This window comes from Leopardus geoffroyi, chromosome D3, assembly GCF_018350155.1.
Source record: "Leopardus geoffroyi isolate Oge1 chromosome D3, O.geoffroyi_Oge1_pat1.0, whole genome shotgun sequence".
NCBI lineage: Eukaryota > Metazoa > Chordata > Mammalia > Carnivora > Felidae > Leopardus > Leopardus geoffroyi.
This window is the reverse complement of record NC_059339.1, coordinates 31,587,483-31,604,909: the sequence shown is the minus strand read 5'-3', so window position 1 is coordinate 31,604,909 and position 17,427 is coordinate 31,587,483. Positions and strand designations below refer to the sequence as shown.

At 41.2% G+C, this 17,427-nt stretch overlaps 1 protein-coding gene across 3 annotated transcripts in view; it reads left to right on the top strand.

Annotated features, from left to right (window-relative positions):
- CEP192 (centrosomal protein 192) overlaps positions 1 to 17,427 on the top strand; it is a 134,623-nt gene that overhangs the window by 112,788 nt on the left and 4,408 nt on the right. For 2 of the 3 annotated variants that reach the window (XM_045458932.1, XM_045458933.1), the window contains exons 37-45: positions 435 to 558; positions 2,339 to 2,444; positions 2,878 to 3,085; positions 5,756 to 5,835; positions 6,783 to 6,878; positions 11,474 to 11,593; positions 12,027 to 12,148; positions 15,208 to 15,337; positions 15,793 to 15,851. In XM_045458932.1, the coding sequence (XP_045314888.1) occupies positions 435 to 558; positions 2,339 to 2,444; positions 2,878 to 3,085; positions 5,756 to 5,835; positions 6,783 to 6,878; positions 11,474 to 11,593; positions 12,027 to 12,148; positions 15,208 to 15,337; positions 15,793 to 15,851 (1,045 nt within the window). The remainder of the gene's footprint in view (positions 1 to 434; positions 559 to 2,338; positions 2,445 to 2,877; positions 3,086 to 5,755; positions 5,836 to 6,782; positions 6,879 to 11,473; positions 11,594 to 12,026; positions 12,149 to 15,207; positions 15,338 to 15,792; positions 15,852 to 17,427) is intronic. The other variant, XM_045458934.1, reaches the window with a different exon arrangement.

Genomic DNA, 17,427 nt, shown 5'->3' with positions numbered 1-17,427 from the left:
CGTTGTCCGGCACAAGGCCATGGTCCTCATTTCAAGCTCCCAATTCCCCATATGGCAGGGCCACTCACCCATGGGCCCTTCATCCTACCACATCCCTTGCCCCAAGGTACTTGGCCTATTTTACTAAGTCTTAACATCGATATAGTTGGCTCAGAGTAGGAAAAAATATGGTACCAATGTATGTGCCCAAGATAAGACCAGTGGGTAACAATTTCCAGATGTCCTTTTTTCTTTGTTCAGGGTGTTGAACTTTGTTCAGTATCTTTATAGTTTCCAAGAGTAAACAAATGGTCTTCTTTTACCAGGGATTTGAAATTCCTGTAAAGCAAAATAAGATGGTAGACTAATGTATTTAGGATTCATTTTTACTATTTATTAATTTTTTTTTCACTAATGCTAAATGTAAGTTATATCTTACTTATCTGATATAATAGGTGACCTGGCAAAAACTGCATGTTTCCAGATTTTAAATAATTCCATTAGGTTACTGAAATTTGAGTTGTACTGGCCAGCACATTGCCTTACAGTAACACCACAACATGGATTTATCCCACCAGAGTAAGTATGACTTCCTTTTCCTCCAGATTTTATTCAGGTATTAACATGGTGACTTTTTAAGGATCAAATAATACGCCATTTTAACTTATTCATTAGAATTTTGCCATATGCTCCCTGTACTGAGCTCCATTTGGTTTTGTGGGACCACAGTGAACTTCAGGATTCATGCTCTTTAGCAGAATAGTAGACCATGTCCACAGCCAGTTATGGTGTACATAGCCTAAAAGGGTCAAGAGGTATGAGTGACGTGGGAAGGATTTCCTGGAGTGGAAAACATCAGAATGTGTAGATGTGTTACTCTGCCTACCAAATTACAAAGCAAGGGATGCAGTTGGGCATACGATGAGAGGTGGTAGTCCCTAAAGCCCAGAGGGTTCTATCCTTGGTTATCTTAGGTCTGGCTCAATTTATTCAGCTTGTTTTGTCTAAAGGACATTTTATAGACAAAGCTTCCTGATGTTTAATATGTCTGAGCCATAACCTAGCTTGCTGTTTTGCACAAAGACTAGTCTAAGACAGAAGGAAGTATTTGGGACCAAATGCTGGTGAACAGCTGTCCACTGTGTGCAGCTTAGTTACTGATAGGAGGTAAAGCTGCAGTTCTACAGCTTTTCAGGAACGTTGTCTGGGTCAGCACAGAACATTCACGTCTGAAAGTCACTACCTGTTTGGGGATAGCAACTTTGCAGAAGAGCAGCATGAATTTATTAACTTTTGCAAAGTGATGGAGTATGCATTTTAGGAGAGTTTAGTGACTAGTATTGAGGTATGGTTAGGCATACTCCAGAGAAATATTCCTAGGACCAAAGCAATCAATTAAACATTTACTGATTAATGGTTGGAAAGTTAGGGAAATGAATTGTTCATGAATCACTTTTTCTGTCACCCTGTGTATTTAGCCATTAGGAATGGAAAATAATCTTGCTCTGCCATTTTTGATATGTATGCCAACGTATCCTTTGTAACTGGTCGTTTCTTCTAAGTCACAAATCTGATTACATTGTCCACATTTAAAAGTCTTCTTTGACATTCCATAGCTCTTGAAGAGAACAGTGAGCACAAAATTTTAGCAACTGGGTAAATAGCAATATTGTTGGGGCACCTAGGTGGCTCAGTCGGTTAAGCGTCCGACTTCGGCTCAGGTCATGATCTCACGGTTCCTGGGTTCAAGCCCCGCATCAGGCCCTGTGCTGACAGCTCAGAGCCTGGAGCCTGCTAAGGATTCTGTGTCTCCCTCTCTCTCTGCCCCCTGCCTGCACTCATGTTCTGTCTCTCTCTCTTTCTTAAAAATAAATAAAACATTTTTTAAAAATTAAAAAAAAACCACAATATTTCATTTATTTCCCATCCCCCCTTTTTCTTCCAGTTTCTTTCCCAGTTATTTAATTCCCTTTATACTGTGACTGTATCATTATTATGATAAGTTTTGTGATAAAGTGCCTCAGAGCTTCTGTATTTTAGTCTTTTGCTCCAGAAGTTTTAATTTTGAATTGCTTTTTATTTTTTGAATTGCTTTTTAAATGGTATTTCTATGGCCCGGTCTCTTTTCACATGAGTTTTCCCCTTCGGTTCATAGGTTTATGTCACTCAACTTTTTGTGAGCCACGGAGGTGGGGCTGATATAAAATCACATGTGGATGGGATCTCACCTCTTCTCAGCTCCTTCTTGAGCAACAAGGAAAGAGTTGGTCATTGATGGAACAGTATTGATAACTCTGTGGTTATTGCTATTAAAGTATAGGATGTTCTTGCTTTTCATTATTAAATTCTTTCTTTTTAGGAGTAAGCTACAAATTCTTGTGAGTCCTAATTCCTCCTTATCCACAAAACAGTCAATGTTCCCATGGAGTGGTTTGATTTATATACACTGTGACAATGGACAGAAGGTACTTTTCGTGTTTTTTAAGCAAATTTTTCCTGTTTTGCAGCTTAAGTGTCAGGAGGCTTATTAGCTCTAACATCTCAGAAATGAAATGAAGGGGGCTATTCTTTCAGCTGAACTAGACTTATTCAGACAGAGCACTTAGCACATAGTTTTTCCATTAGCGATCTGAACAGTTCTCCTGAGTGGGGGCAGGAATGGAGAGTGGGGCCTAGAAACCATTACTAATTTGCAAAATCTACTTTGAAAAAGAAGGGAGTTGGGGAAGAGAGGGAGGAGTCAAAGATTCACTTCGAGATCTGAATAAACTTTCTCATCCATCAGTGTTTTCCATTTGTTTGGCATTACTTTTCTCCACCGTGATTTAAAAATAGGAATTGTTTCTTTAAAATGATAGCTCCATTTCTGTCTTATCTCCTTTATTTGGCTCATTTCAGAAAATTGTGAAAGTTCAAATTCAAGAAGACTTGACCCAAAAAGAACTCCTCACTCGTTTGGCTTCCAGTCCATTTGGAATCCTTTCCCCAGGAACTGAGCCTTCAGTTTGTCATCTGGTAAAACCAATGACAAAACCACCTTCCACAAAAGTTGAGATAAGAAACAAGACTGTTACTTTTCCTGCAACAGAACCTGGTGAAACTTCAGGTGTGGCTCACAAGTTATGTAATTCAAATGGTCACTGATCTGTTGAGTCTAACACTGTTCTTAGTGAGCCATATTGTAATGACAGGGATAAAATTGTCCTCTGTTTCAGGAGAGAGGTGGTCACTGGTAGTCATTTCAATGATGGGCAGGATTTGGGGGAGCTTTAAAATCCTAAAATGTTAAATCTAGGTGTTTAAGAACTATTTATATTCTGGGAGTCTCAGATTCTACCTGGTCAGAACCATCCCTTCTCAGTTCTCACTAGGTCTTTTACTAGACTGCTAATAAGTTAGCAGCTGACGAAGAGAGGAAAGTGGGTAAAACCTGGTTCTGTCACTCACTAATGTGACTTTGAGGCGCTACAGAGGTTAAATAGACTCAGTTTCCCCATATGTAAAATGACCATCATAATTGACTCCTCTCAGAGAGGGCTTTGAGGAGTAAATGAAATAATATATGTAAAGCACTTGGCACAATGTTTGTCACCTAGTGGACACTTAGTACTGCTAATATTCTTCAAATGTCCTGAAAACACTGCTTTTGCTCTCCCCTCTCCCCTGCCCGTGATGGCTCAGTCTCAGTGAATGGGATTACATGTGGGACCTGTTGGAAAGGGTTTGGACCTTCTGTCACATGACCCTCCACTCCTTGCCTCTCTCACTGGCTTTGTCTCCTACTCATGCTCAGATTCTACTGTCCATCAAGACTGTCCCCCTCCAACCATCACCCATCGCTTCGCCCGTCTTCCCCACTCGTGTCCTCTGGGAGTTCCAGCAGCTCTGTGGCTTCATTCAGATGTTCAGGCCTCTGGCCCTGCTACCTTCTCACTCTCTACCACCCAGCCTTGTCCGCTTCTGCTTGAATTCTGTGGTCTGTCACTGCAGTTACTGCCTTAGGAATGTTTTTAACTGCCGTGTGTCCCTCCTTCTGCATTCCTGTCTGGCAAGATCCCAACCCTTGTTAGAGCCAGACTTTTCCCAGCCCTATGTCTCTACTGTACTAGGCAGCACTTCTGGAGAAACCTGGGGCTGTGTCCACGGATTCATGGTCTCAGCTCTCAGATGCTCCTCAGTACCAGGCTTTCCTACCAGCCCTCCTTGGTGTGTGTCCTTTCCCATTTCTGGCCATTGTTTGACAGTTTCATCTCTTCTCAGCATCCATCTGCTGCTCCTGCTCTCACTCTTCCTAGCTCTTGACTTTGCCTCACTCTTCACTGCCAATATAAAAGCCATTAGACTAAATGCAAGACTTCTGCTTCCATCCCAGATAAACTCTTCTGCTTGGAAGCTAGGCTCTTCTCAAGGCCTTACTCCACCTCTTCTTTCTCCTGTGTCATCAGTTTCTCCCTTTGTTGATGCCTTTCTGTTGGTACACAGGGCACCCTGCCGTCACATGTTTAAGGAATACCTTCCTTGGCCTCGTCTCCTTGCTGCTCTCCCTGCTTCCTCGGCATCCCTCCCTCATGGTGGGATTGTGCTCTCTGCCTTCCTTTTCTTAGTCTGTGGCAGAGCTGGTGCTGCCATCTTGCCCTGACCCCACTGCTATAGAGGTCACTGAAAAGGGAGCATCTCTTCTATGGGTCTTTTTTTTCAATTAGCAGTAATTGCACTTCTGATAAACTTCATTGGCTATGATACTGCCACTGTGCAAAGCTTATGGGTCTTTGTTAATTTGACCTCTCGACACTGGCGACCACTCCTTCCTTCTTGGACTACATACTTCTTGTGCCTCTCCTGGTTTTCCCTGCCTCACTTGCTCCTTCTCAGGTTCCACTGAGGGCTCTTCTTCCTGGGCCTGCCTATGTCCCCTTCTTTCTCTCTGCTCTCCCTGCACCCTGCTCAGCTTCTATGGGTGGGCATCTCACAAACAGAACTCTTAATTTACCATGAAACCAGCTTCTCCAGCCTTAACCTGTGTCAGTGAGTGGCACCACTGTCTGCCCATTAATCCAATTCCCTGGAAGTTGATTGCTTTTCCTCTCTCTCTCTCTCCTCATCCAGTCCACTAGCAAGTCCTTTGCAGTCTGTCTTCAGAATGGATCCCCTGTCTGCCCACTGCTTTTCCTCCCACTGCTGTGACTCAGGCCTGATACAGACCACCCCGTGCATCCTCTCTCAACTGCTGCTGTGGCGCCTTACCAGGACTCCTCATCTACTCTGACTCCCTAGCGGTCTCTCTTTCCCACAGCAGCCAGTAATTCTTTACACATGTAAATCATCTTATTGCTCTCTTGCTTAAGCCCTTCATTATACTTTGATTAAAAACCAAAACAAGATAGGGGCACCTGGGTGGCTCAGTTGGTGAAGCATCTGGCTTCGGCTCAGGTCATGATCTCACAGCTCATGGGTTTGAGCCTTGCGTCAGGCTCTGTGCTAACAGCTCAGAGTCTGGAGCCTGCTTCGGATTCTGTGTCTCCTTTCTCTGCCCCTCCCCTGCTCATGCTCTGTCTCTCTCAAAAATAAATAAACATTAAAAAAAAAAATAAGGTACTTGTAAATCTTGATTTTGTTAGAAAATACTATAAATTCCTGTTGGGTTCCTCTGGGGATCTAATGATTGTATTTTTCCCCCTATGATGAGGTAATTAGTCATTGTTACACATTGTCACAGTAATCTGCTTGTTTACTTACCTCTGCAAGAATTGAGTTGTGATATGTGTGTTCCTTGTAGAAAATTTTCTGGAACTTGAGAATCATGGTAACACAGAAGTGAAGTGGCATCTGTCATCTTTAGCTCCACCTTATGTCAAGGTCAGTAGTAATGGCCTTAAATATATTCATTTTAATGTTTAAACTTTATGCAGGGTGTTTTAAAACTGAGTTATGAGCATAGGTTGAAATTACTGTCGTTTTTAGTTCCACTAATTCACTTACTTGATTTTCTCTATAGATGTGGCTAATATATGCTCCATCTTTTTCAGAAGGTGGTTTTGAGAGTCAAATTACAGAATGGATGTGAAAATCTGGGCTTGCTCATTTAATGAACTACCTTCTACAGTCCTGATTTTTATCTGAAATAACTATTTTGAAAAATATATAAAAGCGTTATTATGGAACATTGTGTGTATGCGCGTGCACATGTGCATTCATTTTTCTCTCCCTTGTTCTGAGTGCTGTTTTGTGTTTTCAGCGGGTAGGAGCTAGTGCAGGAGACAGAAGTGAATGTTCTGTGTCAGTGCGTGCTAGCTACTGTATACTGCAAATAGTCTCTGCCAGTAGGTTCTGTCTGAATTAAGCATGTTGTCATGTGTGTTGTTTACAACACTGTGGCCTTTTTGCCATGTGTTTTGTGTGACAGAAGCAGTTTTGAGCCACAATACCCACAACATACGTGCAAAAGATAGTGCTGGACTTACTGAAAAGAAATAAACAACTAGTTTTGCATAGGTTATTAAAATGCACATTCAACAGGGTCTTCAGGGTTTTCGAGGAGAAGGCAAATCCTTTGATATTATGAGCGTCATCCTAAAGATGACTGTAGCCAGGAAGGAATAGTTGCTGATGGAGGGAGGAGAGGCAGCATGAGGTCTTGTGTGAGCTGAGTTTAGTAGCACTCCTGCTTCTAGGCAGGCTTTGAGCTCTCCTGTGCCCTACAAAACCGGTTTGTGTGTCCTTGGTAACCATAAAGATAACGGTCTCACTCTGAATTGATGAACTGACTTTTATATTTTTTCATTTGATTGCTTAAATGATTGTAGGGAGTCAATGACAGTGGAGATGTCTTTAGAGCTACCTATGCAGCATTCAGATGTTCTCCTATTTCTGGTATACTGGAAAGCCATGGAATTCAAAAGGTGAGTGTTGACATTTTTTTTTTTTTTTTTTACAGCTTTTGGTAAGAAACTGGTGTTGTTTGACCAGGAGTGCTTTTGTTTCCACCCACAGTAGTTGCTTCATCTAGACTAGTGCTGCTAACAGCCAGGTTGCCATAGGAGAAGAGGTCTGCCTCAGTACAAGTCAGTCGAGTGCTTCCTGCAGCAGAGGTCTTGCTTTCTACATAGCTAAACAAAATGCCATACTTAGTGGTAGGATTGATTTACGTTTTGGTATAAGCACTTCATGTGCCTGCAGGCTGCCAGTACTTAGAACACACTTCGAGTAGCTCTAATCTAGGCAATAGTTTTGTCCACTAGCCCTATGAGAAACATCTACCACTACTTAAAAACAAGTCAGTGTTCATATCATAGTCAACAATATATCTTCATGGGTAAATGGTGATGGATCGTTTTAGTACCAAGACCCTCTTTTGATTTTTTTAATGTTTGTGTATTTATTTTTTAGAGAGAGCACAAGCAGGTGAGGGGCAGAGAGAATGGGAGAGAGAGAATCCCAAGCAGGCTCTGTGCTGTCAACACACATGGGGCTCAATCCCACAAACCATGAAAGCATGACCTGAGCCATAATCAAGAGTCAGACACTCAACTTGACTGAGCCACCCAGGCGCCCCATAGTATCATGACCCTCTTAAGTTCTTTTTTTTTTCTAAACTTTATTTATTTTTTAGAGAGAGAGAGACAGAGCGCGAGCAGGGGAGGAACAGAGAGAGAAGGAGACGAGAATCCAAAGCAGGCTTCAGACTCTGAGCTGTCAGCACAGAGCCTGACGTGGGGCTTGAAACCATGAACTGCAAGATCATGACCTGAGCTGAAGTCGGACGCTCAACCAACTGAGCCACCCAGGTGCCCTCATGACCCTCTTAAGCTCTAATTTGTTTGTAGACCTGACATAGTTTCTTCAGATATCTTAGTGACACTAGTCATTCACTTGGCCTCAGTAATACATTTTTTCATGCCAACAGCTGAAACTCAGTTAAACTGTACCATTTATATGACATTGGTCCATTTATTCAGGGATTTAGACTTGTAATCAGTTCTATGCTACAGTTGTAAACTCATTACTGACTATAAAAGAATCTGAGCAATGATCATCACAAACTGTGTACTTTAGTAGGTCTGTATAACAGACTTCTAGAGCCTGGCTTTTTGGGAAGGATCTGCTATTCTACAAGCATAGTTTATTTTACTTCCCAGCCCACGATAGAGGCAAAGCAGCATAATAGAGTACAGACACATTGTTCAACAAAAGTTTAACATTTGGGGCAAAGGTGGTGGGAGGAGGGTTGGAAAGAAAAAAAAAAGCCAGCAGGAAATGCATCCCATGTTCATGGATCAGAAGATCTAACATTATTAAAATTGCAGTACTTCCTAAATTGATCTATAGATTCATTATAATCCAAATTGAAAATCCCAGTTGGTGTTTGGTTTTTTTTTTTGTTGTTTTTTAAAGAAATTGACATGCTGATCCTAAAATTCATATAGACATGCAAGGGAACCAGCATAACCAAAACAATCTTTTTTTTTTTTTTAATATAATTTATTGTCAAATTGACTTCCATGCAACACCCAGAACAAAGCTGGAGGATTCACACTTTCTACTTTCAAAACCTACAGTAATCAAAACTGTATTGTTGACATAAGGGTAGACATTTAGAATATGTGGAATAGACTTGAGAGTCCCCAAATATACCCTAATATTTATAGTCAGTTGATTTTTTTCAATAAGGGTACTGAGACAATTCAATAGGGAAAGAGTATTTTCAACAAATGGTGCCCAGACAACAGATACTCACATGTAAATTAAGTTTGACCCTTACTTCACACTGTATCCAGAAAGTAACTTGAAGTACACCATAGACCTAAATGTTAAGAGCTAAAACTATAAAATTCTTGGAAGATAACATAGTAAATATCCATGACCTTGAGTTAAGCCTTGGTTTTTTAGATGTGACACCAATAAAGCACAAGTGATAAAAGAAAAAATAGATGAATTATCAAAATGTAAAACTTGAGTACATCAAAGGATACCATTAAGAAAGTGAAAAGGCAGGGCACCTGGGTGACTCAGTTGGTTGGGCAACCGACTTCGGCTCAGTTCTTGATCTCACGGTTTGTGAGTTCAAGCCCCACGTCAGGCTCTGTGCTGACAGCTCAGAGCCTGGAGCCTGCTTCAGATTCTGTGTCTCCCCCTCTCTCTACCCCTCCCCTGCTCACGCTCTGTGTCTTTCTGTCTCTCAACAATAAATAAACGTTTGAAAAAATTTTTTAAAAAGCGAAAAGGCATCCCAGATTATGGGAGAAAAATATTTAAAAGTCCTATGTTAATGAAGGGCTTGTATCCAAAATGTATACAACTAGATAATACAAAGACAAATTACCTGCTTAAAAAATGAGTACAAGAGGGGCACCTGGGTGGCTCAGTCGGTTGAGTGTCCAACTTCGGCTCAGGTCATGATCTCACAGTCTGTGAGTTCAAGCCCCGCATCGGGCTCTGTGCTGATGGCTCAGAGCCTGGAGCCTGCTTCCGATTCTGTGTCTCCCTCTCTCTCTGCCCCTTCCCTGCTCATGCTCTGTCTCTCTCTGTCTCAAAAATAAATAAAAACATTAAAAAAAATTTTCTTTAAAAAAAATGAGTACAAGAACTGAATAGACATTTCTCCAAAAACAGATATGAAAGTGGCCAGTAAATACATGAAAAAATATTTAGAATTACTGTTCATCAGGGAAATGCAAAAACAAAACCACAATGAGATATCACTTCATGCCCCAGGATGACTGATTTCAAAAACCAGACAGTAATAAGTGTTGGCAAAGATACGGAGAAATTAAGACCTTCGTACATTGCTGGTGGGAATGGAAAATGGTACAGCTGCAATGAAAAATAGTTTGACGGTTCCTCAGTAAAGTAAATGTAGACTTACCCTATGAGCCAGCAACTCCACTTCTGGACATATATCCCAAAACATTGAAAACCAGCATTCAAACAAAAATTTATACACAAATATTCACAGCCAAAAAGGATAGAGGGTGGCTAGAGCCTGGGTGGCTCAGTCGGTTAAGCATCCAACTTCGACTCAAGTCATGAGTTCAAGCTGAGTTCTCACAGTCTATGAGTTCGAGCTCCGCGTCAGGCTCTGTGCTGACAGCTTAGAGCCTGGAACCTGGTAAGGATTCTGTGTCTCCCTCTCTCTCTGCCCCTCCCTGCTCACACTCTGTCTCTCAAAAATAAACATTAAAAAAAAATTAAAAATGAAAAAAAGGATAGAAATAACCCAAATGTCCATCAACTGATAGGTGGATAAACAAAATGTATGTCCATGCAATGAAATATTACTTGGCAATAAAAGGGAATGAAGCACTCGTAATATGCTACCACATGAACCTTGAAAAAACATGCTAAGTGAAACAGTCCAGACACAAAGGCCACATAGTATATGATTCAGTGCGTGTGGAATGTGTAAAGTAGGTAAAGCTGTAGAGACAGAAGGTAAATATGTCCTTGCTGGACATGGGAGTGAGAGAGGGGAGTGGGAAATGACTGCTGACAGTATGGGGATTCTTTTCGGATTGGTGAAAATATTTTCAAATCAGATTGTGGTGGTGGGTGCCCAGTTCTGAAAATATACTAAAAACCCTGACCACACTTGAAGTGGGTGAACTGTATGGTATATGAATTCTGTCTCAATGAAGCTTTGAGAAAGGAAAAACAAGGATGCAGGACTAGATTGTCTCTTGGGAATTTCTCCTTTCACATAGTACCAGACATAGAAATGAAACCTCCATGAAGTCTTTGTTTTTTGCTTCCCATAGTGCCAGATCACATTTGTTAACTGAATTCCAGGTCTGGGTACTTAATTTATGTTAGGGGAGATCTTCTAACATCTCCTGCCTAAGTAAGGCACATCATTCTGGGACCATTTAAGGAAATACTACCAAAAAGCACAACTATTGATGTGTATAATTAGTGATCCAAATTAGGGTCACTTAAGAGTTTTAATGTTAAGTTCAGATCCAAAGATACTGATTAGTGATTAACCTAACAGTATTTTTAACACTAAGTTCTTTGATAAAGGAAGCACTTAACACTGGTAAAATTTGTAAGATACTACTTTTAAATATTACAGCTTTCTCATCCTGAGCTTTTTATAGGTTGTACTCATACAGTTCATATGTATAACTTTGAAATGTGTGGTCAGGGTAACTGGTTCTGGGCATTAGGCCTTTACTGCATGGCCAGCAGAGGGTTCCATAAGCATTGTAATGAAAGACTGGATTGTGTTTCTGGGATGACCTTCCTCATTTAGGTCTTGTACATGACAGCTCTAGAATTTTTTGATAATGTAAATAACATTTTCATTTTGAGGAATATGTTACATAGAAATCTAAAGAAAAATGTATTTTGGATGTAGTATATAGTAACAAGACCACCAAAAGTAGAATTGTTCAAATTCTTTGTCAGTTAGCGGCAAAACTAGCCAGTGCAAAACCGTATACCAATTACAGGTACATGAGATTTGGGTCTAAATTTCTTCCCTGGATGTGTTGTTTTGTAGGTCTCCATCATGTTTTTGCCCAGAGATAGAGGAGATTATGCTCAGTTTTGGGATGTTGAGTGTCACCCCCTTAAAGAGCCTCACATGAAACATACCTTGAGATTTCAACTCTCTGGACAAGTGAGTGTTACACTGAATTTAAGTAAATTATTGTGTGTATATATTAAAAACATTAAGTGAAACTGACATGGAAAACTGTCCTGAAAGTGCAGACTATTTTCCTGGTATTCTAATTTCATTAATTCTGTTGTCTGGCCCTGTAATCTTAATTTTCTCATTTGCCTTGATTGATTGGCATGTTTGAAGTCTGGGTTTGGGTCTATGAAATCTATGTTTGACTTGATTAAGAGTGTGTGTGTGTGTGTGTGTGTATGTATGTAAAAGAAACTGAACAGTATAAGGTATAGTGTTTGCAATTTAGGGAATTTAAAAATCTTAAATTTTCTTTGAAAAATTAAGAAGGAAATAGTAGAATTCAAATGGGTAAATTTTCAGATATTTTCCTAGTATTGATTTCTCATCCCCCACCCTGTGATTTTTTTTTTTTATACAGAGTGTCAAAACAGAAAATGAGCCTGAAAATTCAGAAATTTCCACAAACTCTCTCATTAAACTAGGTAATTTAGTTAAACCCCGGAGACCAGCTGTATCAGAGGCTTCTGCTCTCGTACCTGGGTATGTTGTTTTTGTCATTCTCATGACATATTTTCCAGTACTTTACTGAGATATAATTATATACAGTAAAATGCTCAGTGACCTTACCTATGAGTTTCCATGCATTGCTACCACTCCAGTCAAGACAGAGCATTTCTCTCACCACGAAAGCTCTTACACATCCCTTTGCAGTCAGCCCTGCCCTCACCCCAATATTTGCTCTGTTCTCATCTTTTGGCATAGGTTGGTTTTGTTGAATTTCATACACATACACACCCCTTGAGTCTGGCTTCTTTCACCACACATAATTTTTGGGGATTCATTTGTGTTGTTGAGTATGTCTGTAGTTTGTCCCTTTTCATTGTTGAGTATTGCTTTATGTGAACATACCACAATTTATTCATTTTCCTGATGACACTTGGGTAGCTTCTCATTTGGAGCCATTATAAAGGAAGGTGCTATGAACACTATTGTGTGTATTTTTGTGGAGATATTTTTTTAATTTCTTTTGGGTAAAAATACCTGAAAAGTAGAATTGCTGAGTCACATGGTAAGCATGTGTTTAACTTTATTTATATTTTTTAATTTTTTAAATGTTTATTTTTTTATTTTTGAGAGAGAGAAAGAGAGTGTGAGCAGGGCAGGGGAGAGACAGGGGGAGAGAGAGAATACCAAGCAGGCTCTGTGCTGATAGCACAGAGCCTGACATGGGGCTTGAACATGTCTGAGCAGAAATCAGGAGCTGGCCACTTAACTGACTGAGCCACCCAGGCACGCTGTTGAAAAGTATGTGTTTAGGGGCGCCTGGGTGGCGCAGTCGGTTAAGCGTCCGACTTCAGCCAGGTCACGATCTCGCGGTCCGTGAGTTCGAGCCCCGCGTTGGGCTCTGGGCTGATGGCTCAGAGCCTGGAGCCTGTTTCCGATTCTGTGTCTGCCTCTCTCTCTGCCCCTCCCCCGTTCATGCTCTGTCTCTCTCTGTCCCAAAAATAAATAAACGTTGAGAAAAAAAAAAAAAAAAGTATGTGTTTAACTTTAAAACAAACTGCCAAATTGTTTTCCTGAAGTGGCCATACCATTTTATGTTCCCAAAAACATTGTACAAAAGCCGATTCTTAAAAACTTTTTAAAATGTATATTTTATACCAGTAGCTTGCACAGCTGTGATGAAAATATTTAAGTATTTTACCTAATACGCATGTTTTTTACAATCCTTAAGTAACTAATATTTAGATCTTTGTTCTGGAGGAAGATGCTTATAAGAAAAATATATGTTGAATACCTACTAAATTTAATATAAATGTGCTCATTTATTTTCTAATAGGAGTAAATAATGTATTTTGTAAGAAATTAGGCTCCTTTATTTATTTATTTATTTTTTTCAACATTTATTTATTTTTGGGACAGAGAGAGACAGAGCATGAACGGGGGAGGGGCAGAGAGAGAGGGAGACACAGAATCGGAAACAGGCTCCAGGCTCTGAGCCATCAGCCCAGAGCCTGACGCGGGGCTCGAACTCACGGACCGCGAGATCACGACCTGGCTGAAGTCGGACGCCTAACCGACTGTGCCACCCAGGCGCCCCAAAATTAGGCTCCTTTAAAGAGTATGTGTTCTTACCACCCTCTTTTGATGCTGTTTACTCATCTGCTCATCTCGTAATTACTGAGCACACACCATGTGCCAGGTAGTGGAAGCAGAACTGCCCTCGTCCTTGCCTCCATGGACTTCACTTCCTGGAGGAGGAGGCAGCACATCAACAAATTATCTCACTAACAGGCTTGATTACAACTCATGGAAAGGACTGGAAGGAAATAAATGGGAAACATGGGAAACATGACACAGGGAGCTTGATGTGTGATACCTGGGAAGAGCCTCCCTGAAATGGGACCTTTAAGTTGAGGAGGATGAGTGGAAATGATGGAGATAAAGAGCATAGGAAAAGTTCCCAGCATTGTGAGGACTGGCTTGTGGGGATCGTTGGCCCTCGAGGAACCAAAGGCAGCACATAGGCCTAGAGCCCAGAGGGAGGGAGAGTATGTGAGGGGAGGCTAGAGGGTGGGTGGGCAGAGGCAGACCACACAGAGCCTTGCATGTCAGATGTTAATTTGGGGGTTTATTTGGGAAGCTGTTGGAAACCACTGAGTGACATGATCAGATTTCAGTATTTATAGAAAAATCCTCTGTCTGTGGTACAGGCTGATTAGGAGGAGGCCAGGGTAGATATGGTAAAACAAGTCTGAAGCTATTATTAAGCAGACCAGGATTAAAGTAGTGTCAAGGAAAATGATGAGAAATGAACAGATCTGAGAGGTATAGAGGAAGAAAATTTGAAGGACTCAGTGGATGGGTTGAGTAAGGGGGCTTGAGAGAGAAAGGGGGTCAAGGTTGGCTCTCAGAAAAACAAGTGGAGGGTCAGGTTTGAGGAGAAAGATGCCGGGTTTAGTCTGTATTTATGGTGACATATCATTGTGTGGTGATAGGCATGTTGCCCAGAGGCTCAGATCTGGGAGTCATGGGGTCAGGTCGATGGATCACTGAGATGGGATTGCCTAGGGAGACTGCAGGAAGAACAGTTAGGGATGTTGAGGGCTAGGCCACACGGGACAGCAGCATTGGCAGTGAGGGAGTGGGCATGAGCCTACTCAGACTGAGTATGGCATCTAGGTCACTGCCATCAAATGCTGCCAAGAGGCCAGAGCTTGTGTTCCACTCTCAGGGTAGTCTGTCCTGAAAAATGGGGATCATCCCGTGGACTGCACTGGGAGTGGTCCAGCTGAAATAGACTAAGGTGAAAGGAACACCTGTGGATGCATTGAGTGTGAGCCGAGTGGGGAGCTAGAGCCCCAGCCCCCCTGAGGAGAAAGGGGTACTGTCCTGTCCCACTTTGTGGCTGATCCCACACCTTATCTGAGTGCTCTGGTGGGCATTTTCTCTTCACACAGACTAGTGAAGTTGCTGTTACAGAACTATTTTCTAACTGAGTTGTGAGAGAAAACACAAATCAACACTTTCAAGATTAATGTATATAGCCTAACTTACTGTGGAATTTAAATGGTTAACTTTTCAACATGTTTCCAAAGCAGGCAGCTTGACTTGACTCACCGTGGGGTTTATGCCCCAGAAGATGTATATCAGTTTCTGCCCACTAGGGTCGGGGAATCAAGGACGCTGAAAGTCAACTTGCGAAATAATTCTTTCATTACGCACTCTGTAAGTTGGAAATAGTACTGTGGGCTTTGGGAAAGTGGATATATTCAACTATTTTATAAATATTTTCCTAATAATTTAGAAGCTTGCTTTATAGATTATACTTAAGTTATAATAATGAGTTAATTTTTTAAATGACTCATACTGCATTTGGAAAGATACTCATGGGAAGAATTGAAAATATTTAGCATTTGTTTTCATATTTTCATTTTTAAAGTTTTCTCTCATTTTCTCTTTCTTCTGTACCATTATACCAACATATTTCTGGATAGCATTTACTCTAGTCAGAACTAGGATAAATTCATATTGAAATTCTTTTAAGTTTGTTTTCATGTGCAATTACCTAATTTTGTGACTACACTTAAATTTACTAAATGTCTTTAATTAAAGAAATGTTTTAAGTATGCTCAAATGTCTAACTTGCATAATTTCATAAAGTGTTTCATATTAAATTCCAGCTGAAGTTTTTAAGTCCCAGAGAGCCTTTCTACGTCAAACATTCAAAATATTCTTTGAGGTGAGTTTATTATAAATCAAAATGTTCTCATCCTAGTGCAGGACTTTGTTTTCAGGACTAAAAAGAGCTGAGGAGCCTGCAGGGAAATCATTTCACGACTGCCCATAAGTGTGCTCTACTGTCTAGCAACCCAAACTTTGTGCAATGGTTTGGACTTAGCATATGATTCCTGTTATCTGGTATTTTGCCAGCCACATATATACATAGAAGCTTAATCATCTTGTGATTAACTTTAGAATAATTCCTGCTTTAAATGTTATTTTCACTGTGCTAAGAATCAAGGAGTTAAATTCTCAATAATTGGGACTAGGGGCGCCTGGGTGGCGCAGTCGGTTAAGCATCCGACTTCAGCCAGGTCACGATCTCGCGGTCCGTGAGTTCGAGCCCCGCGTCAGGCTATGGGCTGATGGCTCAGAGCCTGGAGCCTGTTTCCGATTCTGTGTCTCCCTCTCTCTCTGCCCCTCCCCCGTTCATGCTTTGTCTCTCTCTGTCCCAAAAATAAAATAAAACGAAAAAAAAAAAAAAAAAAAAATAATTGGGACTAAAACCTTCCCAGATCAACTTTTATTATGATATTTTCTAGTTGTCATTCTTCAAATTCCCTATATTGTTCTTAAATCCGGGCCTCATTTTCTTGTAATCCTTGCTACTTTTCATTTTCCATATGATATACATTTAGATTGATATCTCAAACCGGTTTAATAGTAGGGTTCTATTGGACTTAACACTGAAGAATAATTTTCTCTTCATCTTTGAATCTTTTTTTTTTTTTTTTTTTAATTTTTTTTTTTCAACGTTTATTTATTTTTGGGACAGAGAGAGAGAGCATGAACGGGGGAGGGGCAGAGAGAGAGGGAGACACAGAATCGGAAACAGGCTCCAGGCTCTGAGCCATCAGCCCAGAGCCTGACGTGGGGCTCGAACTCACGGACCACGAGATCGTGACCTGGCTGAAGTCGGACGCTTAACCGACTGCGCCACCCAGGCGCCCCTTTGAATCTTTAAGCTACTTAATCATAAGGTATTTCATTTTAGCATTAGATGATTCCGAAAACATGTTGCATGAAAACTTGGACCACCGTGCCTAGGACTAGTCTAGGACTGCCTCTTCCTGAGGTACTAAGGCCAGCAGTGCCATACTCTGGAAAGTTGCACGTATCTCTAGATCCTGAAAAGATAAGACACTGTGCGGGGGAGGCCCTTCTCTCGTCTCCTTCTCTTTCTTTTCCCTCCAAACCTGCTATTCCTGTACTTGAGGTTCTGGCACTCCCTTTGCCTCCCAGGGGACTGACTTAAGGGCACAAACTGCAAATTAAACAATGAATGTATCTAGAAAGTTATCATAGGCTTCATGTCTCTAAGCCTGGGTTTCCTGATTTGTGAAATGCGGTGCTCCTGGCAACCTGGGCTCCTTAGGAGGCTGACGTAAGCCATCTGTGGGTGTCAGCACCTGGCCCTATGGGAGATGCTCAGCAGGTGGTGACATCTTCAGCAGTACTGACAATGCCCTAATTTCAGCCAGCCTACTGGGAGTGGGGGGCGGTCTGTGAAGACCAGCCCCACAGATTTTGATGGA